Raw genomic sequence first — 26,748 nt, 5'->3', positions numbered from 1 at the left:
TAATAGCTACCATGTTGGGGTGCATGGAGTCAGAGCCTCGCATCTGCCGGGCACTGTGCTAAACTCCTGGAGCTCGCGTATGTGGTGTAGTAATAGCTACCATGTTGGGGTGCATGGAGTCATAGCCTCGCATCTGCCGGGCACTGTGCTACACTCTGTATGCATGTGATATTCCATTGCATTCTCTCAACACTTCTGTTTTGCAGATGAGGAAATGAGGCTCCCAGCGCAGGCCACGAGGAGGCAGAGCTGGAATGTGGACCCAGCTGCAGCTCTCTGGGCTACTGTCCCCCATTCTGCATCATTTGTCCTCTAGTCCCATGATCAGGAAGGGTGAGCCCTTCAACCTGGAAATGGCAGACACCAGAGGGCAGGGGCCCAGTACAACGAATAAGAGTGGTCGAAGGATTAAACGTCCGATCTGGATGTCAGCTGTGTGCTCTTACCCATCACAGAGAATTAACCGGGGCGGAGATATTTCTTTATAGACGTAACACAGTGCAGCAGGGGCAAAGTGGAGGACAGTCACCAGGCTAACTGAGCACCTTATTACCTGCTGGCTACCCCCCTCTCTTGTTCCTCACTGGCTCCACAAAGACCATTCCCACCTGCGCTCCCCTTCCCCTCCAAGGAGCCTCTAGGACCTTGAAGAGAGAACGCATTTTGCAATCGCTACAGAAAATAAAGGCTGTGTCCCTCAGCAAGCACTCTGGCTTAACGACTTGGTCGGGGGAGGACAGGAGGGACAGTCTGTATCCCGTCCTCGTTTTGAATCTGGCTGAAGACGAAGGATCCCTGCACTGTCGCTAACGTACTTCCCTGCAGTGAGCTCCGGGTGCCCGCTCAGCGGGTGCTCAGGAAACACAGGGGCCACAGTCTGCTGATGTCCGGAAAGCCAGACTCCACCAGTGAAATGCCTGAGCCCTCCTCTGCTCTCCCGGTCCCTGGCTTACCCAGCCGCCGCCCGCTCTGGCCTGGTGAGGCAAAGATGGGAAGTATCGCCAGGGCATTCTTTCTCAACAGCTTCAGCCATAGGGCTTTAGACCTGGGTTTGAATCTCGGCTCCGCCTATGACTAGATCTTTGACTTTGCCTAAGTTACTTGCTTTCTTGAGCCCCCATTTTCTCATCTCTGAGTTCATGGATTGTTGGGAAAAGAAAGAAATACTAATAAATATTGAGTACTTTCTATGGGCCAGGCTTTATCTCACTGAATCCTCCTAACAACCTAATAATGCAGGCTCCATTATTGTCCCCATTGTGTAGAGGGAGACACTGAGGCTTACAGGGCTTAAGTGCAAAAAGTTAGGTCCAAGTTACCCACACTGGGTTTGTCTGACCCTAGACCAGCGCTACTGACCACTGGAGTATGCGTCCTCTCTCTATCCTCATTAAAACCTACTTTCCAAACCACAAGTCTCACCAATACCTATAACTGGCCTTTACGGTTTACCTTCATAAACCTCAATGGAGCTGGGAACCCCAAACCAGAAAGCTGTTAGGGGCCTGCTCTGCCTCACTGCTTCCTCTCACACTCCCTGTCCCTTCTTCTCCCTCCCACTGCCCCCCACCAATCTCCTTCTGGACACCTGATTCAGAAACAATGCCTTCCTTCCCTGAACTTGTTCTCATCAGGACACAAAAGTCAGAACATCATAAAACATTACGATATCACCCTTAACGGAGGTTATTATCTATCCCTCGGTATTAAGTAATACGTGATTTTGTACTACGAGCATATGTACAGCCACAGATGTTTCGGGAACACTTCTAGGAGGAAAGCTTACAACTGAGAAAGTTCTCAGTTTTAACTCATTTGATTTTCCTAGGCACCGGGACAAGATAACACCCAATGTCTTCATTTTCATCCTTGGCTTCAGAACCACAGCACTAGTGTATTTGTGAGACACATGCTACCTTTTATCTGATGTTCCTTCTTTTATAAACAGGTCTCCTCTCATTCATTCATTCCCTCGCTAAGTATGACTTAGCATGCAGGCCATGTCAGATGCTGTTCAGGAATGCTTCTGCTCCTTCCTGACCTCCTTAGGCGTGAGCAACCGCGTGCTCTATTAACACACATCTGCATTTCTGTGGCTCTACACTGACAGGAATACAGAAGAATCCCAGGAAACAGGGACTGAAAAATGCCATGATTCGGAACTTTGGGGAACACCCAGGATACACTGAGGATGGCATTTGGCGTGGCAGTTCATTTTAACCGTGTAACATGATAGCATAAATACTACGTAGTCCACGTTTTCTCTCTCAGACGCTGGGCATCTAAAGTCCACATTCAATTTAAAACGAAATTTATCTGAGGAATTTGTACATTTTATTCAAATTCCCAAATGTGTTGGGTTAAAGTTTATCACAACACTCTCTCTTTTTTTTTATGTTCATATAGCCACTGTATAGTACATAATTAGTTATTACAACTGAAAAAAATAAAAAAATAAAGCTGGTAATTAAAAAAAAAAAGAAGAAGTTTATGTTAGAAACACTCCATAGTTTCATAGCCTCTCATCTGATGGAGACAAGTCCACCAAGCCAGCGACTGCATCTTACATGTCTGCCTGTCCCGCTGTGTCGAACACAATGCCTGACTCACATTTATTGACCGGTCAGTTCCTTGCTTTGTTTGATCTCACCATCTTTTTTTTCCTAAGCTGGGTGATCCCATTTTCTCACATGTAAACTTTTCAGTGACAATTTCATGACATTATGGGGATTTTGAAATGATACCAAAATTTCAGGATGAATGAGCCGACCCCAGGATTAAGGATGCCCATCCATAAGATAAATCCTATTTAAATCTTTATGTTCAGGTTAAAGATGTGAGAGAAGATAGAAGCAAGTATCATTCTAAGCTTGGTGGGGGTGAGCCTTCCCCTGCCCTCCGCTGCCTCTGGGCTGTGCTTGAGGACGATGGGAGGCCAGCAGGTGCTCAGAGTAATTCAGCAGATAAAGGGACCTGCACTGATGGGGCTGGAAGCTGCGTGAGTGGACAGCAGATCTCACAACTCAGTTATGGATGCCACCTACAGAGCTGTCAAAATAGAATTATGGGAACAGCACAGGGGGCTCGAATTAGCCGATATACTTAAACATGGGTCAATTACACACGTGAGAGATTCCCCATTCCCTTCCCTATCCCCCAGTGCTGGGCAAATACGGAAGGTGGCCGTATTCATTATAGGAAGAAATAAACCTGTGATAAACCCACGATCTTTGTCGATGTATTAGATTTAACTTTTCTGGGTTTTCATTTCCTTAAGCTGCAAAAAGGAGGAAATACTCTGAACCCATAGGGTTTTGTGAAGATCAATAAGATAACAAATAGAAGGCGCTCTGTAAATGGTAAAATGCTAAACAATAAAAGGTATCAATATAATCATTTATGCCTTTTTTTTATATGAATCTTATGTCCCCAGAATTTGTGAGTCTCTTTCCCAAACGGTCTTTCCACTGGTCTACACCAGCTCATTCACTCTCCTGCATTTGGGCACATGCTTAGGCCAAAATGCTGGGCATCATTCTGGATTCTTCCCTTTACCTCACCTTCCATATCTAGGTTTCAAACAAGTCCTGTTCACTTTACACTCAAAGCACAGCCCACATGAGGCCAGTTTAGATCTAAGCCGCTATTCTCTCTTGCCTGGACCATTTGATGCCTTTCTAACTCTTCTCAGCATCCACTTTTCTTCCTCACATTTCATTCTTTACATATCCTGAGTGATATATTTACAAGTCTATGCAGGGTCCCCCCCCGCTTTTTTTAAAGATTTTATCTATTTATTTGAGAGAGAGAGTGAGCTAGCACGCGAGTGAGCATGAGGGAGAGGCAGAGGGAGAAGCAGACTCCTCGCTGAGCAGGGAGCCCGATGCGGGGCTCGATCCCAGGACCCTGAGATCATGACCTGAGCCAAAGGCAGACGCTTAACCGACTGAGCCACCCAGGCACCCCGAGTATGCATGGTACTCTTTTGCACAAGCCCTCCTAGATTTTCTCTTCCCACATAAAATAAATGCCAAATGCCTTATCTTTGCCTACAGGGCTACCACGTTGCCTGACTCCTAAGGCCTTTGCATGGAATACCCTGGGAGTGAGGCCTGGGGGTTGTGTGGGGTGACCCCTGAATGCTAGTGATCCCCTAGTGACCTCTAATGAGCTCCCACTGGAGTCTTTTGTGACCTGGGCTACCAGCCTGCTCCTCCCAATTCCCTTCTTGCTGCTCCCTTCATCACACTACAGACAGACAAACTGGTCTTCGTCTGCCCCTCAACCTGGCAAGCACAGTCCAGATTCAGAACCTCTGCATCTGCTGTGGCTTCTTCTCCAGAAACACTTTTTACCAAATCTCACGTTATCTAATTTGCCTGTGTGTTGTCCGTCCATCCTACTACTTGGATAGGGTGCCATGGGGGCAGGAGGCATCATTTTCCTAGTGCCTAGAACAAAGCCTGGCACATAGTAGCAACAATCAGTATTTGTCAAATAAATGGATAGTAGGTTGATCGTCATCATTTCACAGACTCCTCTCCCCTTTATTTTGCCTACCTACAAATGTCGATGCATTCCCAAAGCTAGAAATGAGTGAACACAGCTGGGGGCAGCCACTCTTTAGTGTGAGCCTTTTCATTTATAAAAAGAGAAGGCTCAGGTGCAAATTTATCAAACTGCATGACTAGAGCTGTTCTACGGGAATTTGGTTAGCACCTTCACTAGGGCTAAGGGCAAAAGGGACAAACAACGAGCTTCAGCCATAAGGGAGGAACCACTTAGTGGGAGAGACGGCAATGGAAACAGAATTTCTACCAATAGTATCAGGTGGTCAGATGGAGGGCACTGAGTCCTAGTTGGTGAAATGTGAAGATGATGGTAGGCAGAGTCGTGACTCTGGAAGGATGTCCATGTCTTAATCCCCAGAACTCGTGAATATTTCACCTTTCACAGCAAAGGGGAGTTAAGATTGTAAATGGAATTAAGGTTGCTCATCAGCTGACCTTAAACTAAGATTAATCTGGATTACCTGGGCAGGTGCAACGCACTCACCAAAGTCCTTACAAGCGGAAGAGGAAGGCAGAAGAGCAGAGTCAGAGTGATGTGCGGGCTAAGGACTTGTCCCACCGTCACTGGCTTTCAGATAAAGGGGCCAGAAGCTGAGAAATGGGGGTAGCCTCTTAGAAGTTCAAAAAACAAAGACATGGATTCTCCCTTAGAGACTCCAGAAGAACACAGCTCTGCCAACACCTTGATTTTAGCCCGTGGGACCCATGCCAGACTTTTGACCTACAGAACCATTAGATGATACATTTATGTTGCTTTTAGTCATGAACTTTGTGATAACTTGTTACAGCAGCCAGAGGAAACTAATACACAGAGGAAGAGGTGAACTTTCTGACGTCACCTGTGGCAGGAAGGGACAGGCTACTCTAAGACCTATCCTGCCCAGGCCAATGCCTCTCCCGGGGGACAATTTCCTCCAGGTATTCCCTTGACTAAGGTTCTCTTGAACCTCAAAGTCAGGATGCTCACCCAGTGCCTGTGACTGCTTTGCCAGAGATGGCCTGTCACAGATGAGGATGACAGGCAAGTTGGCTTTGAGATGTCCTAAGCCCAAAGCAGCCCACGCCACTTCCGATGTCATGGTCAGCCTTTCCTGTCCTGTGTCTCTGGGGCTGCAGCCACGTGCCTGAGCCAGATGTAGCTCCTTGGCCTTGTCATCTGAGGCCCCTAGTGACGGAGAGAGCAGGGCCTGGGAAGGGGTCAACCTCTAATGAATGACACTTGCCTCCAAAATTAATAAGCCTTCTAGTTCTTAGGAAAATGCACTCAACTGGAGTCTCCAGGATGACTAATTGACAGAACTGGTTAAATTAATCAAAAATGGAAATGAGGATGGGGAAAGGGGTAAGGGATTCTACTTTCACTCTGTGGCTTGGGTCTTGGCTGCTCAGTTGTTAATGGCTGCTAAGCTTGAGTGGGGTAGACACTGGGTTGGGGTGGGGGGAGGGCTGGTTTTAGTGAATTCTACTCCTCGTAGCAAGTCTCTGGCTTTTCCCCAGGGTGGGGAGGGGGGTCTATGTGTTTGTAATCCTGTCATCAGGCAAAAGCATTTTAATAAAGGGCCTTGTCTTTTTCACCTCCCCTCCCCTAAAATAAACACTGTTAATTACATCCCTGATCAATACTGAACCCCTTTTGGAAGCTGTGTCAAACCTCCGAGGTTTTAAGATTCATCGCAGCTGTATTGTTGCTGATGTCCTCGGGCACATTCCATCAGAGACCCGGGGAATGAACCGCAGCTTTATTAAGGGATCTAGTGGTCTAGAGAAGTAGGACTTGGCAATTAAGTTTGTAGATGAGGGTGAAGAACGAGACAGTGGATTTCATGTTCTCTGCAAGGGCAGAGTTAGTTCTGCAATTGGAAACCACTGGGCTGGGGGATCCAGCTGATGGGGTTTATATGAAATGGAGCCCCATGAAATAATCTTTCTGGATGTTAGCAGAAGGTCATGCTCCTTTGCTAGCTGCCAAGAGCCAGGAAAAGAATCAATTCTTCTTTTGGAAGCAGACAGACCTGGGTTCAAATGTTGGCTCCTTCATTGTGATTCGGGGCAAGTGTCTTCACCTCTCTGTGCCTCATCTGTAAACAGGAATTACCAGAACCAATCTTCATGGGTTGTTGTGAGGCTTACACCAAATACAGAAGAGCCATCCCCCTCTACTACACACACTTTGGGAGGAAAACGGAATTTCTGATTTGGATTGTTAGGCTGGGCATCAAACCGTACCCCGTCTGCAATAGAACCAGGCTGTTTTCCCAATGACTCCACTATTCACTAAAACATCTCAGACTTGATGGCCTCAAGTGTTTCTATCTTTTCCCCAACGACATGAAAAAGTCAGATCATCTTCACACCAGCCCCATGACCGTAGATGTAAGCGCACTGCAGGGTTGGTGCTGACTGTCCCTATCCAGGCAGCCTGCCTTGGTCTCCCCTGGATGAGGGAGTGTCGGTGGTCACATCTTGAGCTGCCAGTGCAGAAGGGCCTGGTGGCTGAAAGAGAATGACTCTATGCAGCAGACTCACTGGTGCACCCGGGAAGGGGCCTGGTGCTGCAGAGTCCTCCATCCCTGCTGCCCACAACAGCCCTGGCCCCTCACCCTGGCCTTCTCTCCTCTCTTGGCTTACACACCACTGCTCCCCACCCCTCTCTCTCCCCCAGCCCCCGTTTTCCTCTTACTTCTCAGGCGGCTCATACTCAGCCTCCTGTCAAAGACCGCCTCCCCGCCCTCCCCCGCCCCACTGGTGAATGCTGCTCTGCCCTAGGCCTCTTTCCTGGACTGTCCGCTCCTCCCCACTGATACCCTCTCCCCTAAGCCACTTCACCCCATCCCAGGGCTTTAAATATCCTAGCAGCTCATGACTCCTAAATTCTCTCTTCAGCCCACACCTCTCTCCTGACGTCCACACTCACGTGTCCACATGTTGCAGACTTTCCTACACGGGCGGGTCAGAGACACCTCAAGCTGGCACATCCCAAAGACAATGCTTGGTCTTTCCACATCAACCCATTCCTGCCTCAATCTCCTCAGTCTCTCTGTACATCACCACCATGCCCTCTGTTGCTCCAGACCAAAACCTATGAGTTATTTTAGGCTCATCTCTTTCTTTTCTTTTTTTTTTTAAAGATTTTATTTATTTATTTGACAGAGAGAGAGACAGGAGAGAGGGAACACAAGCAGGGGGAGTGGGAGAGGGAGAAGCAGGCTTCCCACTGAGCAGGGAGCCCCATGTAGGGCTCGATCCCAGGACCCTGGGATCATGACCTGAGCTGAAGGCAGATGCTTAACGACTGAGCCACCCAGGTGCCCCAGGCTCATCTCTTTCTAAACCTCTCCATGCCGGCCTCTCAGCGGCTCCTCTGAGTTCTGCCTCCTCAGGAGATTCTGTATCTGTCTGTCCACTTACCACCCCTTGTGTGCCCCCACCCTGGTCAGAGTCACTGTCATGTTTTGTTTAGGCTGAGGTGAGAGCCTGCTAACTGGTCTCTCTGCTTCCAGGCTTGCCACTCCCTTTTCTTTGAGAACTCTTTTATGGCTATAAACAGAGTACTAGACACTTCTCTGCTTGGAACCGTCTACTGGCTTCCACCTCACTTTAAACAGAATCGAGCTGTTCCGCCTGGTCTACCAGACGACCTCCTCTGGCCTCCACCTGCCTTTTCTGCCTCATCCTCTGCTCCGCGGCTCGGCCCACCAGCCTCCATCCATTGTTATTTCTTCTGTTCTTCCAACACACAAGGTTGTTCACCTGTGAGGGCCTTCATACTTCGATGTTATCTCTGTTTGTCTGCTTCTGACAATTCAAGTCTCAGTTCAAAGGCTTTGCCCCAACACCGTATGCAAATACCTCCAGCCAGGTACTCCTTAATCCTGTTTAATCCTACAGCTTTTGTCACTGGGTGAAATGAATGCATTCATTTGTACACTGGCATGTTTCCTGCCCCCCTCCCCGTCCCCCACTGGCATATGAGCTCCGTCAAGACAGGAGTGACTAAGTGTTGAATAAATCGTAGCTGAGTAAGTGATTGCTGGTGTCCTGGTTAAGGGGTACAGGTCTGGCTCAAACCCCAGCTCTGTCTCTGGGGAGCGTTTGGTGTTCTGTCACAAGAAGAACATTTGGTGGCCATCAGAGTATCATCTCCCCTCTTGGTCATCTGTAAAATGTGACTCATGATGGTATGCGCCTCACAAGGCTGTCAGGGGGTCTGAGTGAGCCCGCACTTTGGCTTACTTCCTGGACGTCGTAACATGTTCTAGAAGTCAGCTGAGGTAGTGGCCCCTGACATTACTCCATCGACGGCTGTTGCTGCCACTGTTCCTTTTCGCACTCTTAAAAGACACGCGTGGAAGGGAAGCAGGAAAGCACCAGCATCCCAACCGCATCTGACATGGGGCTCACATGGGCTGGGCGCTGTTCTAAGGCTTCACGGTGCTCTCTCCTGTCAGCCTCACGAGCATCCTAGAAGGCATGCATTCCCCCGGTCCTATTTTATAGACAAGGAAACGGCGGCACAGAGAGGTTAAGTAACCCGTTCCAGGTCACCCAGTTAGGCCATGGGCGCGGACTAACAGTGGACACCAGACTGACTTCCCTCCCTGACGCCGGCGCTGTGTTGGAGCTCACGCGCTACTGTCAGTTTAGTCTGGAAGAAGGCACGGAACAAAGCAACACTGTTCTGGCCCGTGCTCACAGGGAAAGCTACGGACTGAATGTTTGTGTCCCCCGTGCCAAATTCACATGCTGACTCCTCCTCCCCAGTGCGATGGTATGTAAGTGGGGCCTTGGGGAGGTGACTAGGTCTCGAGTTCCCATCCTCACGCATGGGAACAGTGCCTTTATAAAACAGAGTCCCAGAGAGTTCCCTCACCCCTCCCACCATGTGAGGACACAGCACGGTGACAGCTGTCTCTGAACCAGGAGGTAGGTCCCCACCAGACACTGAATCTGCTGGGGCCTTGATCTTGGACTCGCAGCCTCCAGAACTGAGAGACATAAATGTGGGGTGTTCCAGCCCCCCAGTCTGTATTCTATCACAGCAGCTTAAATGGATGAAGACAAGGAACATCCTGCTGGGCTGTGCATGGCCCCGCCCATCCCAGTACCTAAGACAGGTGCTGTCCGACGGTGCGTGTGGAAGGAGCCCTCTGTTTCCATTCTGCAGTGAAGGCATCCCCGCAGGGCTCTCCTGTTATCCACGGACGTCAAATCAGAGAAGTACAAATACAGCCCTGGGGGGATGTGGAAGACAAGCAAGGTGCCTGCATCTCAGGATTCTGACCTCATCCCTGCCTTCCAGCCTCTGTCCACCCCTACTCTCCTCACGTTGCTGCATTCCTGGTGGGTCTGTACCTGTGGCCCACCTTCACATTGATCCTAATCACCGCCCACTTGCTCCATCTTGAACCGCATCCACAGGTTGTTGGCAAGTTCAATCTCTAGTGTCTTTCAGGACCCCACCCCCCCTTCTCCATTTCCATTTGAGGATTTCGCCTGCCTCTTTTCTCCATCACAGCAACTGAGCCTGGGATCCACACCTACCACTGCCCGTACTCCCGATTATGTTCATGTCTTCTGTTAGGCGCTCAATTGTGTCCCTCGCTGCCTGAATTCTTATGTTGAAGCCCTAACTCCCAGTATGTCAGAATGTAACTGTATTTGGGCACAGGGCCTTTGAAGAGGTAATTAAATAACATCACTAGGGTGGACCCTAATCCAATACTACTGGTATCCTTAGCAGAAGGGGAGTTTTAGACAGACACATGCCAAGCAAAAATGATGTGAGGACACAGGGAGAAGACAGTCATCAGTAAGCCAGGGCCTAGAATAGATCCTTTCTGCACAGCACTCAGAAGAAGTGAACTCTAGGGGCGCCTGGGTGGCTCAGTCGTTAGGCGTCTGCCTTCAGCTCAGGTCATGATCCCAGGATCCTGGGATTGAGTCCCCTGTCGGGCTCCCTGCTCAGCAGGGAGTCTGCTTTTCCCTCCCTCTGCCTCTTCCCCAGCTTGTGTTCTCTCTCTCTCTCTCAAATAAATAAAATCTCAAAAAAAAAAAAAAAAAAAAGGCAGTAAACTCTGTTAACGCTCTGATATAGGACTTCTGGTACCAGAACTAGAGATAATTAGGTTTGGGGGTTTAAGCCACCCAGTTTGTGGTACTTTGCTACAGGAACTCTAGTAAACGAATCTACCCTCTTTCACCTGTCTTTTCCCATCTGCCTGCCTTTCTGCCACAGATGTTCAGTGAAGCCCTATTGTAGCCGGCACTACACTAAGTATTGGTAATTCAGCGGCTGGTAAGATACAGTCCCTGCCCTCATGCAGATTACATTCTAGTTGGGGGGACAGAAAAGGAAAAGCAAACATCTAGAGATGAATGCTATGAAAAACTAAAGAAATAAAACAGGGTGATGAGATATACACATAGAGTACAAATGAGGTAAAAAGGAAAGTCCTCTCTGAGGAGGTGAGATTTTCCCAGAGACCTAAAAAAATGAGAACAGTCCAGACAAGTGGGAACATGCCGTGAGAGCATTCTAGACAGAGGCATAGGCTATGCAAAGGTCCCGAGGCAGGAAAGGCCTGGGTGTGTTAGAGGTGCAGGAAGCAGGCCCGTGTGGCCAGACTGTGGGGAGCTGAGGTCGGACAGGTGGGCAGGGACCAGATTCACGCAGTGTACTGAGAAGGAGTTCAGATGTCATTTCTCTTTCATTTCCTAGGTTGTCATTCGTCCCACCTGGCCAGTTTCTCCCTTCACCTGCCAACAGTCATGCATCGAGAAGGAAAAGCATGGTTCAGCCCAGCTGACTGGTACTGCCGTCCACACCCTATTGTTTCAGGCATTAAAATCTCAAACTGCAAATGCAACCCCTTGTCACTACCGCCAGAAGGGCTAGGAAAAAACAGTCTGGGAGCGAATCATCCCTTCCAACCCCTGCTGAGTGTGCAGAGTGAGGGCCATATGGAAATTAATATATGCAGCTCTGATCACACGGATCTCCTCGGCATTTTGATTAAACACCGATGGTTATTAAATACTCTCCTTCTCAGAGCTCGTCTCCGAAAGCCAATGTTGCTTTTCATTCTGAACTCTGATGAACTGTCTCAATTCCGTTCACACACCTTGGCTGAGCCGTCGTCGGCTGGAGGCTGGCGTTTGAAGAGGATGGAGAAAATCAATACGAAATGTCAGGCGAGAGGTCAGACAGAGCTCGTTTTCCCGGCCGGCAGGAGCCAGGGCCGCCGCGGCTGCCGCAGCCGAACAAAGACGGGGAGTGCACTGAAGAAGGTCGGCACTTCGGACGAGTCAGGAAAATGAATTTTGTTCACTTCTTCATTAGATTAGGAGGCTGGCGGCTGGCAGCTCAGAGCCCTGCTGCTGTCAGTGTTGGGGTGGAGCGTGGGGAGGCAGGGCTGCAGCAGAGGCCCACAAGCCACTAGCTAGCTCCCAGGCCGCTCTGGGGACTGTCCCCAGGCTCTGCCTCTCTAGGGCTGGGTGGCCCAGGCTGCAGGGAGTAGCAGTCCCTGGGGGACCCTGGGTGTGTGGCTGAGCAAGCCTCCTGCTTCTATGGGCCCGATAACTCTTCCCTGTTCTCTCGCAGGGAACTTCTCAGGGGTCAGGTCACAGGTCGGAGGTTACGGCCTGGGGTGTAGGCTCCTTGTCTCATGCCCTCCTAGCACCATGGGCCTCTCTTTCATACTACTTTTGACAGTTGCAATGTCCTATCTGTTTGTCATTCCCTGATGAATGGATCTTTCTTCCTTCGTGTGAAGGTTAATTTTATGTATCAGCCTGACTGGGCCCTGGGGTGCCCCAGATATTTGGTCAATCATTATTCTAGGTGTTTCTGTGAAAGTATTTTTGGATGGCTTTAACATTTAAATTGACAGACCGGGTAAAGCAGATTGTCCTCCCTAATGTGAGTGGGTCTCATCCAATCAGTTGAAGGTCTGAACAGAACAAAAGGCTGACGACCCTCCCCAAATAAGAGGGAATTCTTCTGCCTGACTCCTTTGACCTGGGGCATTCATTTTTTCCTGGCTTCGCACTTGAACTGAAAACACTGGTTCTTCTTGGGTCACAGGCCTGCTGGTCTTTGAACTAAAACTATACCATCAGCTTTCCTGGGTCTGTGGACTTGGACTGGAAATATACCACTGGTTCTTGTGGGTCTCCTGCTGGACCACTGTGGATCTTGGGACTTGTGGACCTCTGTAATCCCATAAGCCAAATACTTCTTCTTTTTTTATTTTTTTAAAGATTTTTATTTACTTATTTGACAGAGAGAGACACAGCGAGAGAGGAAACACAAACGGGGGGTGGGGTGGGAGAGGGAGAAGCAGACTCCCCGCTGAGCAGGGAGCCCGATGCGGGGCTCGATCCCAGGACCCTGGGATCATGACCTGAGCCGAAGGCAGACGCTTAACCGACTGAGCCACCCAGGCGCCCCCCGCCCCCCTAAGCCACATACTTCTGATAAATCTCTCATACGCATACACGTATATGTATATACGAGGTATCTATCTACCTATCTTATCTATCTATCTACCTATCTATCTGCCTACCTACCTACCTACCTACTACCTACCTATTATCTACCTTCTATTGGTTCTGTTTGTCTGCAGAACCCTCACTAACAAAGACAGGAAGCTCTAAGAGGGAGGAAACCAGGCATGGTTTCACTCACCATTGTGTCTCCAGTCTGGTAAAATACCTGGTGTATATAGTATGTGCTCAACAAAAACTACTTAAACAAATGACTAATGGGGCTTCATATATCTGAAAAAAGGTTTGAGGCTTTAGCACTGTGGCCCAGCTGCATGCCTGGAACGGGGGAGTCGGGTCGTCTGTGCCCCTTACTGCCTCCTGCATGCCCCGCAGACGCCACGTTCTTACACACATGATGACATTTACTTCTCGTGAACAACCAGCCTGATGAGGCCGTCCTCATGCTTTCTACTCTCAAATGAGGAATGTGGGGCTCAGAAGGATTAAATAACTTGCCTGAGGTCACATAGTAATTGAATGTCGGAATGGAGCTCTGATTCCAAAGCTTCTGCTCGAAACATTTATAGCTCTGGGATTTCTAAGGCCTTGTCCTTTTCCCACCCTTCAGGGTTCAGGGGTCATCAAACCTCCCAGTGAGTTTATTCCTCAATATCCGGGTCTGACTCCAAAGCCCAGGCTCGTGTCAGCCCCACTGGGCTGTGAGGACACCGGGGCCCCTCCTGCCATCTCCCGCATCCACTGGGGGTCAGCGGCCCTACCGGCCGGTTCTGCCTTCACTCACCAGAGAGGCCTGCCCCCCGAGGTAGCTCATGTCACCCCACACAGAGCGTGTCCCCCACTGAATCCCAACCCTCTACTCTGTCCCAGTGTGGCTTCTCACCAGTCCCTGTTCCACACACCATTTATGTCAACCCTCAGGCATTAATGCATTTATTGAAGAAGTATTTACTGAGTACCTACTTATGTGCCAGAAGTTGGCAATGTGATGCGAGTAAACAGATTTAGTTCTTATCCTCAGAGGGTTTGTGGTCTAGAGGGGAAGGACAATGAACAACTAGTATCCATGTGCGACGAATGCCAACCTCTGATACTGCTTACGTCGTCACCCATGGTTATTTTTTAACAAATGTTCCTTTTCCACTTCTCTTCCTTCTGATCTCCATAGCCACATCCTTACGTAGGCTATGAATTTCCTTTGTATTGAGATGAAAGCAAAATGTTCTAATTCTCCTTTCTTCCCACCACCACCGTGTTCATCTTCCATAAAACATAAATTCTATCTTTCTGTTCTTCAGCCAAATGATCTCAAATCACTCTCCACATACTAGGGACTGTGTTTCTCACACTGGGCCACACGTACATATCTGAAGATATGGGGATGCACCAGGCAGTACAGAAAACCATGGGATATACACTGAATCTTTTGGGAACATCAATTTTGCTTGAAATCTGGGAGTGGGGTAGAAATGTAATTATCAAACCTAAAATAGACATTTTATGGGAGTACAATGCAAATTCACGTGAAATTTCAGGATAGAAAAATAAGACTTCAAAGAAAATCTGTGGTTGGTTGGCACCTCCCCCAGGATCTCTGGCCTCTGCTGTTCTGTCTGTGTGGGTGGGCGGGGCCACTCAGGGCCCACGGGCGAGGTTGGACTGCTGCTGGATGCCCTTCTTCCACTGCAGCCAGGCTCCCGGCCTGACCTGCGCGCTGTATGTACTCGGGGGGAAAGCTTAAGAAGTATTGGCTGCCACAGGAGCCAGACTCTGAGTATGGAGTCGGTACTCAATGAATGAACGAACAAATGCATGCATGAATGAATGAATACATGAAGGCATACACGTTTGACTTTGATCTTCAAGGACCAACTTGATACGAACCATCATCCCTCTTTCACCTCTTTCTTTGATATTTGTTTCCCCAAACCTGATTCTTTGAAGGTTCTATGTAACTTCCTAGCTTCAGGCTTTTGCCCATTCTGTGTGCCCTGCCCAGAACACAACCTCCCCCCCTCTTTCCCACCTAACCAGATCCTACGTGTGTTCAACAGGACTACTCAGCCTCTGCTTTCCCCGTGATGTCTATCCCAAATGTCCCACCCTCCCCTGAACATCCCAAACCCATCTCTACCACTCATTTGGGTGTTAACACACTGCCTTACACACCGTTCCTGAAATGTTCCCTGGGTACATCTTAGGTCATGAACCAAATTTTAAATGCATCCAATGTAGGAGATGACTTCCCTTTGCAATGGACCCCTCAGAGTTCTCAATAGTAAAAGACACATCACAGATACAAGAAAATCATGCTGAAGGACTAACAAGGAATTTTAGTCTAGATATGTAGTTCTCAACCAGGAGCAATTTTCTCCTCCCCAACCCACAGTATTACACATCAGGAGATAGTTTTGGTTGTCCCAGCTTGCTTTGGCCACTTACAACCAGTGGGGAGAGTCCAGGGATGCCGCTAAACATCCTACAGTACATAGGACAGCAAACTTCCCCTAAGAACTATGTGCCCTAAATTCAATACTGCTGCTGTTAGAAACCCCTGTCTACATTAGAATATCTTCCTGACTTGTTTCCTTGTCTCTTTTTTCTCCCACTTAGAACCCAACTTCTGACCAGGAGAAATCCTGATCACATCACTCCCCTGGTTACGTCAGTGGCTGTTCACCGACTTCGAGAAAACATTCAAGTTCTTCATGATGGCCATATGATCGGGCTCCAGCATCCCTCCTGAGCTTCAGCTCACTTCCTTCTCCAAGTCATTCCCTACGTACCAGCCTTATCACTCACCCTGCAGTTTGGCATGCGTTATGATCTTTCGTGCCTCAGCGCCTTTGCACATGCTGATCCTTCTGCCTTGAACATGTTTCCTCTTGCCGGCTTATGTAAGTTAAGTACTGTTCAAAGATCAGTGCCAACACCCACGGGAGCAAATGTTTATTAATCATCGATCAAGTGCCAGGCCCTGGTTTAGGTGCTGGGGAAATAGCCATGAACAAGACAGAATAGGTCCAAAGAGCTAAAAGTCTAGATAGGCACTCTCCAATAGAACTTCCTGCCGTGATGGAAGTGTCCTAAATCGGTACTGATATGATAGCTATGAGCCGCATGTGGCTACTGAGCATGTGAAGTGTAGATAATCTGAATTGAAATCCGCTGTAAGCATAGGATACACAATTGTTAATAGTCTCTCACCTAGGCCCCGTGACAAACTCATGCGATGGAAGTTACTGTTTCACCCATTTTGCATATGAGAAAACAGGCTCAGAAAGGTTAGGGATAGTTGGACAAAGTCAGGCAGCTGAGAAGGGGTGAAGCCTGGCCCTGACCTGGGTCTGCGCGGCTCCAGAACCCACAGTCTACACACCACCACACTCTACACACCAGCTCCCTTGTGCAATACTTTTCATGCCAAAAGAGCAAGCAAAAATGATCAAAATGACGCAGACATTCACCTCTTTCCTGGCCATACACCAACACAGTCATCCTATCAGTCATGTCAGACAGGGATTGAAATTGGAAACGGACTACGGGAGACAAAGTCTTAATTTCTGGGTCTCCCCAGCCAACTGTATAGGCTAAAAAGCGCCGAGCAGAAGGCGATGGGGGATAAAAAGAGCTCTGGCCCCCCCCTAAACATCTTGGCAGCTGCATGTTACTTAGTCTGACACTAGACATGGATTATCACTGCCTTCAGGCACTTCTTCTCTGGGAGCAGTTTTTTTCTAGAAAGTTCCAGGCCCATCCGGTCCACCACAGCACTCGCTGTCGGTGCCAGCAGGCTTCGCTTGCTCACAGGGCTCTTACAGCCTTTGGCTTCTAATCATTCAGTCCCCACTAGTTGGGAGCTACTTCTCTCCATCAATGCCTTGAAAACCAGCATGACCGTGGCCTGAGTCTGGCTGCTCCTTATCTAAACCATCCCCTTACTCTGAAGCTTTTCCCTGGTGCCCACTAGGGCCACTGGGACTTCCAGAGTTCTGGTTCCCAAAGCCATACCCTCTCCAGGAAGGTGCTAACCCCTTCCCACAGGTTTTTTTTTTTTTTTAATTGATATATAATCGAAACATGACACTTATATTAGTTTCAGGTATACGACATAATGATTTGATGTATATTTACATCGAAAAATAATCACCAGTAAGCCTGGTTAACATTCATCACCGCAGAGAGTTACAAATTCTTTTTCTGGCAAAGAGAACTTTTAAGATCTACTCTCGTAGCAACTTTTAAATATGCAGTAGAGTGTGATTAACCTAGTCACCATCCCCAGCTGCCATTCGTGATTGCCTGCATACTCTCAGCCTCTCACACGGTCCAGGAGGCCCTGTTAACCGCCAAGATCTGTCCAGAAGCCACCAACCCCTCTCCACCTGCATGGCAGCACCCGTCCAGGCCACGCTCATCCCCCTGACCCCTGCCAGCATATCACAGTGATCCCCAAACTGGTCTCCCTTCAGGGAACTCCTCAGGCTCATTCTCCCCACAGTAGCCAGGGTGATGTTAAAACATACTTCGCATTGGGTCACAAGGTGTGGTGACCGGGCTCGCGTCTCATTCACCTCTGGATTCCACGGCCTTAAGCAGACATTCGTGGAATGGAACGTGAAGGTTCATGCGTACCAAAACACCAGATGTGGAGTGGACTCCTGAGTCCAGCCAACACTTGAACTTTGCTGCCAGGGCGCGTCAAACGGGGAGGGGGCCCCGAGTCCTCTAGGCTCTCCCCTCCCCCTCCTGCAGGTCCGGGGCCCGGGGCCCGCCCACTGCGGGCACCCCATCCACGGTGCGCAGCTGGCTACTCACATTTGCTGTGCCTGTCACACAAGGCCGACGCCCTCATGTCGCACAGCCGGATCGTCCCTTTGCTGCTGCTGTACACGAAGCTGTTGCAGTGATGCGGGTGGAACTCGGCCGCTGTGATCACCTCCGTGAGCTCCTCCATGTTGGCCGGCTTAATGTCGACGATATCTGGCACAGGCGGGTCAAGGACGGGATCGACACGAGTGCACAGGACCCCAGGGGTGATGAGCAGCAGTGCTGCCTGGAACTAGTGTAACCTGCGAGCATTTACCACACTCGGGGAATCCTCAGAGTAACCCCGTGAGCACACAGGCGGGGCTTACTGGTCTTGGCGGGGGAGGCTCAGCGATGCCCAGGGCTCCAAGGCATTGTTAGAATTCAGCCATCCTGGCCCCTTAGGAGCATTTTGTCCTCCACAACACAGAGAACATGTCCCATCGACCGTCAGAGTTATCTGCCCTTGCTATCATACTAGAATGTGCTGAGCTGCAAAGACTTTATTTCTCAATGGACAACAGTGGTGAAGAAGCTAGCCCCATTCCAGCTAAATGATTCAGTTTACCTGCATCTTTCCCCAGACTCCTGGGCTGATAAATGATATCCACGGTAGACTGTGAATCCTCTCCCATGAAATCCCTGAGATCTTCTTTAATAACACACTGGTGAGAATAGTGGTGGCTGCTTCTACTATTTAGTGAGCACTGACAATAGGCCCATTGTTGCGCCAAGCAGATGGTGTACTTTAGTTCAGTTAATCCTTAGAACAGCTCTAGAACCAGTCCTTTCCTTATCCCTGTTTGTCAGGGGTGGAGAGGGGGGCCTGGCCCGTGTCCCATGGCTAGAGGGGCGGCACCAGGATTTTCTCCCAGGTGCAAAACTTGCGCTCTCGAGTAATTATGCAAAATTTCTCTCACCGAAGATACACAGGACCTCAAGCCTCCATAAGCTGTGATTTGCCTTAGAGCTTGGCTGGGAGTTTAAGCACCTGAAAAAAAAGCCCTCCAGTGTATGGCGGGAGTTTCAGCCTCCCATGGAATATACCTTTGTTTTATCAACTGTTTTTTCTTTCTCAGTATTTTCCTTCCTGATCAAGAATTATTATAACTCTATTTTTCAAAACCACATCCTTGTATATTGAAATGAAACACTGGGCCTTTGAATTATGGAGGTGCCTCAGTGAGCACAAGGACCTTCAGGAGGACGTCCGGCATGTGGGAGGGAATGGGTCTGTGCCACCCCGGAGCTCGGCGGACCTGCGTGCAGGTTGGGGGGCACCTGGCTGAGGCTGAGGTGCTGTCTGAGGACCTGAAACTTCCTGCAAAGGAACGGGCCTCGTGACATGGACACTGTCACATGGGAAAGCTGACCAAAGCGGTTCCCACTTTTCCTAGACTCCACCACTCTCGAGCCACCTTTGTGACTGCGCCCCATGCGGACATCACCAGCTGGTATCTGCTTAGCATGTGTCCTTCTGATTGGCTTCTATCGACTCCCTTTGTTTCCTTAGCCTTGTCTAAGCTGTAAGCCAGTATTCATAAAGTCATGAGTTTAAGGAGCTAGTTACATTTTAAATACTATACGTGAAATAAATGTGTATCAATTAAAATAAAAATGTTTATGTCTGTGCCAGGAGCTGGTCTATCCTGTTTTGGGAAACAGCGCATTGATTCAACAAGAAGTAACGTGACACAGACTCTGCTATTAGGCTGGGACGGAGGGGAGCCGTTTCTGCTTTTCATAAAGTCAGTAGCACAGTCCCCTCCTTAGAGTACACCTGAGGTACAAGTAAACGCGCTTGTATTTTTAGCCACAGCAGCGCCGACATATCCGTTCCCGCACATCACCTGGGGTCCAGCATGCAATCTGGCCCAGTAATGGCTCCGTACTTGGTTGTGCCTCTTTCCCCTTCAATTATCTCTTACAAGCCCTGTTGAGGCTTTCTAAAATTAGTTTGAGACTCAACTAACACCACATTTTACTACAATTTCCCCCACCCAACCCAGATGCAAATATTACTTGGGTCTCCAGAGCATGTGGGTCCCCTGGATTCACAAAATACTACCTTTCAACTCAACTGCTGCCAGAGTTACAAATATGAGTGCAGTTAGCACCACCCGCTGGGCAGCGGGAGGCTGTGCCCCCCAGGAGGCCCCAGGCTGCATCTCCGATGTTCTCTCCTGTCCCCTGCCCCCTGCCCCTGCCCTGGGCTTGGTGGCCGTGGCGCGGGATGGGGTGAGCAGAGCTTAGTGTGTAGTTGCTGTCAGATCTCATCGCCCTCCGGAAAGAACCTCCATAGCCTACTGTGCCAGGGAGCATGTTTCTCTTTTCCTAAAAATAGGGCAAGAAAATCTGGTGTCAGCTTTCTCAACCTCTACCAGCAGAGCTCTAAAAACAAGCTTAACTGGAAGGGATCTTTGCTGTGTGGGAGGGGGAGGTGCCGCGTCTACTGTTATTTCTTTCTTACCTAAAAATAAAGCCCCAAAGTCAGAACGTGTGAAAATGAAGTGCTTAAAGATATCTATGAAAGCAGGAAGGAACATCCCCCAGCATCCAGAACAGCATCACGGGGATGTGCGCATGGACTCTGCTGAGGGCTGCTTCCTCTGGATCCATGCTCCCTCCTTCCCGCACTCCCTCGCTTCCTCCCTTCCACTCAAGCTGGACTTCTAAGCCTCCCCATCATCCCTCATCCCCAAGCATCACCCTTTGGACTAGAATGTCTGACTCTACGGGGTTCAGGGATGACTCGAATCCTCTCTTTAATAACTGCAATGACAAGGACAGCAAGAGGATAATAACCAACAGTGAATGTTTACCGAATGCCATGCACTGTCTCATGTGACCTTCTTCTCAGCCTTATGAGGTCAGTACTATTAACAGGCCTGTTCTCCAGTGGAAGAAGCAGTAGCTGAGGTGAAGTAACCAAGGTCACGGGACTAGCAGGGGGTGGAGCTGGGATTCAAACCCAGTCTGTCTGACTTCAGAGCCTGGGTTCTTGACCACAGGCTACTCTCCCTCCCCTGAGGAAGGGCCCTTCCAGAAATAGCCATTCCCACCACAGTAATTCTGGCTCTCTTGAAACTCCCTCTGGCTAATCCCAGAGGGCAGCCTGTGTTATTCTAATTCACTGACCACTTTGGTGGCCACATTTTTCAGAATCAGAATTTGGACACAGCATCTGACTCGGGATTCCTGTGTCCTATGATGTGATAATTATTTTTTTCTTTTTTTGAACCACAGACTGGGACAGAAACATATGGGATTTCTTGAACTGTTCACTGACGGAGGATTTGCTGAGTTCTAAAAACATGTGGGAGGGGACTAGTTACCAAAAATTCAGTGGCTGATAGGGATGATGGGACAGGGTATTTCATATCTGCATCATCCAGAAACCCAGGCCTTTCCTCTTACTCTGTTCTAAAAGGAGATGCACACCTTCAGCGTATGTGGTTTTGCCCTTCAGGTTGGGAGGGAAAGAGAAAAGAGATAAGCAGTGCATGGCTTCCTGTATTATCTTGAAAACAGAATGACGCATTTTGACAGTCAATTTTCTCTTCCCTATGCTTTAGAGCTCTCTATTCAAATTATTTCCCTGTTGTCCCAAAGAACTAAATGGCAAAAGCAAAACATAGCACTGGATTCAGGGCTAATATACAAGGCATAGAGCCAACAGATTGCTATTAAATTAACCCTGGGGCTTGACAGATCTGTTCTTCCTGACCCCAACTGCTTATGGCATTCCTTATTAATGCTGAGCCCAGACAAATTACCTCTGCTAACAAAAGGGGTTAATCTGCTTCTCTGCTGGGACTCTGGAGGCAGCTCTGAGGACAGGAGGGGGCACAGCTAGTTTGGCAGCTGAGCTCCATGCTTGGAAGGCAGAAGGAGGGAAGCTGAGGGCATCACTGTGCCAGGCAGGGCCTAAGGCATCATTTAAAACAATAATTGAAGACACTGGGAGGTCACCCCTTAAGGGATTGGCTTCAAACAAATAAGAAGCCAGAGTCATAAATTACATCACTAGTGGGGTGAGGGAATGGAGAGGGTAATGGCAGGACGCTAAGGGGTAGCACGGGGGCCATTCAAAAGTCATTTCCTTCATCACCGATTTGGAAAAAGCTTTCTACCAAAAAAAAAAAAAAAGTCTACTGCAACATGATAAAAGAAAGAGACTGACAATAAACTGTATATACAGAAATAGGGAAACAATTAAGAAAATTTTGATCTACCTCACTAAATTGTTTTTGCAATGTAATTCCAAGTCTGTTAAAAGCCATGAAACATTGTATCTATAGCATGATCATAGTCATTTAAAACTTACACTCTGAAAATGATGAGCTAAAAGGCAAGATACTAAATGTAATAGTTCTATCTGGGTGGGTCTATGAATTTTCAATTATCAGTTATCATTTCAACATTTTCTTTTAATCAAGTAGTATTTCAGGACAGAAAAAGACAAGGTATTTCATATTTATATAAAATATATATTATATATGTATATATAATATATATGTATAAAATTAGGTGAGAGAAGTTAGATACAAAATATATACACAGTCTGACCAGAGTCATGTAAAAAAATTAGAGAGAGACAGAGAGAGAGAGAGAATACAGAATGGAAGGAAATGTGGTTAGTATCTTACAGGGATTAGGTGGAAGGTCAGCATGTAAATTACCCTTTAGTAACTCTAGTTTACAAAGGGTAACTTACCTTTACCACTCACTCATTCATTCATTCCTTCATGAAAATCTACAAATGTTTACAAAGAACCTGTACTTTTCTGGGTATAGGGGATACAGCCATGACCAAAATAGACCAAAAATCCCCCTGATCTGTGGAGCCTATATCCTAGCAGGGCACATGGTCACAAAGCAAGGCAGATAAATATAATATATATTATACTAGACTGTAATAACTGCTAAGGAGAAAAAGAAAGCAGGGAAACGAAAGAGAAATGGTACGTGTGTGAGTGGACAGGTGTGTGTATGTCCTAGACTGAATAGGAGAAGGCTTTCTGGATAAATACTTAAGATTTTTTCCCTTTTATTATTTATTTGTTTTTCTCAGCCCTTGTAGTTGAATTAGCTAGCATGATATTAAAATTTTGATGTAAACCCCCTGTATATACAACCAAAGCTAATCGGTGAGATTATAGGTGATTCTAATAATCTCCACAATAAATACTTATTTTTAAACAAGAAACATAGTCATTTCCTAGTGTTAGAACCATCTATGAGAGAGGTGAGAAACCAGGAGCCTTATCACCATGGGTAAAGTTCAAGATGATACTGTGATAAGTATCATGATTGTAACAAAACTGGGTCAGGAGATTGGGATTCAATTTTGATTCCAAGTCTGTTTTGCTCGCAGAACATGGGAAAGTCATTTTCTCTCTCTGGGTTTCCATTTTTTCACCTTTGAATGGGCATAGTCCTATTTACTCCAATAACCTCTGAGAATTTTGATTATGAAATAATTTCATGGAGAAAGTTATTAAATGGCTTTTTAGTAGACGAATAATCCCATCTCTCAAAACAAAAACCAAAACCAAAACCAAAACCAAACCTGACCATTTATTTTTCCACAGATAGCTTTCTTTGCATTAGTTTTGTGGGCTTTTTTAAGCTGATGTCCTTGCATGCTTCTGTCTTTATCAGTGCTGATTTTGCTGATAATGACAAGATTTTTTTTGTTTTTGTTTTTGTTTTGTTTCATTTCCTTTCTAAGCCCCGCCTAAGCCAATCAAGGGCAGGAAAACCAAACAGGAGGCCTATCTGCAGGCCAGGCTGGAGAGTGGAGTCTATGTTTGCCTGGGAAAGACACCCATGTTCAAGAGCAGTTGAAGCTTTTCATGTCACTGTAGTTACAGCCTGCCAGTACTGAAGGTGGAGAATAGCCTTAACCACATTAGAGTTGGATTTCCTTTTAGGGGACATGAATTGCTTTGTGTTTTTTTTTTTTTTTTTCTTTCCAAAGTCTGAATGTAATCTTTGGATATTAAGTACTGATTACAAAGCATCCAGATCTTGTTAGCTGAACGGATGTGTTACTTGATGATAAGACACTGACAATCTCTGAAGAGGACTCTAAGGGATATTCCTCTTTTAACAGCTTAAAAAAAGCCAATGTGCAAATATTTATGGAGGGTTTGCCAATTGCTAAGCTCTATATGTGAGACCGACAAAGAGACACATGGTGCCATATTAGTTACTGCTTCTAAGTATGTACTGAGCTACAAAAGACACTGGGCTGAGATGATCTTCATGATTTGGGGGAGGGGCATTTGAAAATCCCATAACCACAGACTCTTTACTATTCACGTGACATAGAGCTTGAATTCCACCATTAGGAAACACCCAGTATTTCCTTCCAAGGTCAATTCGGATGTTACTTACTTTATGACGCATTCTAGCCTTTCCTTCATGATTTTCCCTATCCTGTGCATCCATAGCACCCTGAATATATCTAACACTTAATCCATATTATTAGTACTAATTGAGTACTTTGAGATGGTGAGATAGAGTATATTTCACTGGAGTATGGAGTAAGAGTGACTGAGATTCTAGTCCCCAAGTCTGTGACCAGTTACATAACCTTGAAAGCCTTTAAACTTGTCAACTCATCTATAAAAAGAGGCAGAAAACTACAATAGATGGGGGCACCTGGGTGGCTCAGTTGTTAAGCGTCTGCCTTTGGCTCAGGTCATGATCCCAGGGTCCTGAGGTTGAGCCCCACATCAGGCTCCCTGCTTGGCCGGGAAGCCTGCTTCTCCCTCTCCCACTCCCCCCTGCTTGTGTTCCCTCTCTCTCTGTCAAATAAATAAATAAATAAATAAAATCTTTTTAAAAAAAGAAAACTACAATAGATGATGTGTAGAACATACCTGGTACTTAATACAGGCTCCAAAAATTGTTAGCCTCATCTTCCCTAGTATGGTGACATGTCTCTCCCTCCACATACTTGCTTTGCTGGTTTTGTGATATGTTAACTTGGTTAGGCTGAATCCTTAGTGTTCCCTTTGTAGGATGTTTCTGGTTATGGTGGGCTAACAGGAGGGTTGGAGGACAGAAGGGAGGAAGCAGCTGTTGTGTATCACACACACACACACACACCCCTTCTCCCACTTATTCAATCAAACACAAATCCAAGTGCTATTATAAGGGATCTGCTGTAAGAAATTCTGCAGATGTGATTAAAGGCCCCAATAGGTTGACTTTAAGTTCATCAAAGGAAGATTATCCTAGGTGGGCCTTAATTAATTGGTTGGAAGATATTTAAAGGAAAGCTTAGGCCTTCCCTGAGAAAGAGACTCCAAAAGGCTGCTGGGTCTGCAATTGTTCTCTCTTCCTGACCATGATGTGTGGACAAGCTTCAAATCACCCTCACGCTCTTCCAGCCTACTTGTGATTTTCCATTCCTAACTGATTGCCTTATAGATCCTGGACTACCTTGGCCAGCCACATAACTGCAAGGCTAATTCATTATAATAAGTCAGTCTCTCTCCCTCTCCTCCTTTCTGTAAACAGACACACACACACACACACACACACACACACTGCACCCCCCAGAGTTTTGCTTCTGACTGAACTCTGACTGATTCATCTACCCTTCAGATTATAGAGTCATATTATCAGGGTTGGAGTTTTATTCATCTTGGCATTTCTAGTACACATAGTAAGTGTTCAATAAATGTTTATGGACTTTAATTCATCGTGACTTAGCCCCCTTCTCTAGGGATAGTTTTTTAAAATGCAGAAAATCCATAGTAGGTCAATAATAGGTCAAGATGCCAGGCCTGGATACTGTAAATCATTTAGCTTGTGGTTTTCTTAGGAAAGAATGGGATCCAGGCAACAAGATTAGAAGAATAGGGGGCGGGGGAAATGTTACAGATAATAATAGCTACGATTTATTAAGCCTCCTCTCTGTGCCAAGCACATGGCTAAGAAATTGACATGATGATCTCATTTAATACCAAACCACCTTACAAGATACCTGGTATTATTATCTCCATTAACTGATGAGGAAATGGAGGGTCAGAGAGATGTTAAGCAACTTGTCAAGGTCACACAGATTATAGGGGATTAAACTGGATTCAAATCCAGTGAATGTGACTCCTGAGTCTAACTAACTACTACTAAGCTAACTACTACTAACTACTAAGCATTCCTAACATACTAAGCTGTACTGCTCTGAGGAAGCTCAAAAAGCCCAAGAAGTCTGCCTAGCTGCATTCTTGCCCTCTCCCCTGACAACATGAGGTCCAACTGGCTTTCCCTGTGCAGGGAAAATCCTTTGTCTCATAAAGCCCTAGGTATGGCAAAGACAGAGGGTCAGCAGCCACACACATGCAAAGCACCAGACCCCCCAAAATCCACTAGGGCTGCGTTTAATACAGGAAGGAGGAGGTTGCCCCAGCACACATGGGCCAGTGTGCGGGAGGTGTCACTGGAGTGCTCTCCTTTTACACTAAATGCCAGTCTCAGAGTGATATGTACATTTGTGGATGGAAGCCAGAGCAGCAACAAGGGAGATGAACTGGTATCAGGCCCCACAGTTTTCCTTCAAAGCCTTCCCAGTAGAATCCCATCAAATTAAAAGGCCGCTGTCCATGGTACTACAGAGAGACAAGAGTTGAGGTTATATGGTTCCCTGATCAGGGAATCAAGACCAAAAGGGCCTCAGCTCAGTTGACAAATGAAACTGATGCACAGGGCTGCTAAGACCAAGGTCAGTAATGAAGCACACTGTGAGTCCAGATGTCTTCTCTCAGAGAGATGCTCTGTCTCATGCCCAGAGACCAGACTGTAAGATGTGGCTTCTGCTGACCTTTTTAGCCTTGCTTATACCATGCTC

The 26,748-nt window shown here is 47.3% G+C and overlaps 1 protein-coding gene across 7 annotated transcripts in view; it reads right to left on the bottom strand.

The window, feature by feature from the left end:
- PPP2R2B (protein phosphatase 2 regulatory subunit Bbeta) overlaps positions 1 to 26,748 on the bottom strand; it is a 445,379-nt gene that overhangs the window by 28,626 nt on the left and 390,005 nt on the right. For all 7 annotated transcript variants that reach the window (XM_032404428.1, XM_032404431.1, XM_032404429.1 and 4 more), the window contains one exon: positions 17,895 to 18,059. In XM_032404428.1, coding sequence (XP_032260319.1) covers positions 17,895 to 18,059 — 165 coding nt within the window. The remainder of the gene's footprint in view (positions 1 to 17,894; positions 18,060 to 26,748) is intronic.

The sequence above is a fragment of the Phoca vitulina genome, unplaced genomic scaffold, assembly GCF_004348235.1.
Source record: "Phoca vitulina isolate PV1807 unplaced genomic scaffold, GSC_HSeal_1.0 scaffold6, whole genome shotgun sequence".
In the NCBI taxonomy this organism is placed as follows: Eukaryota; Metazoa; Chordata; class Mammalia; order Carnivora; family Phocidae; genus Phoca; species Phoca vitulina.
This window is presented reverse-complemented; position numbering and strand designations above follow the sequence as displayed.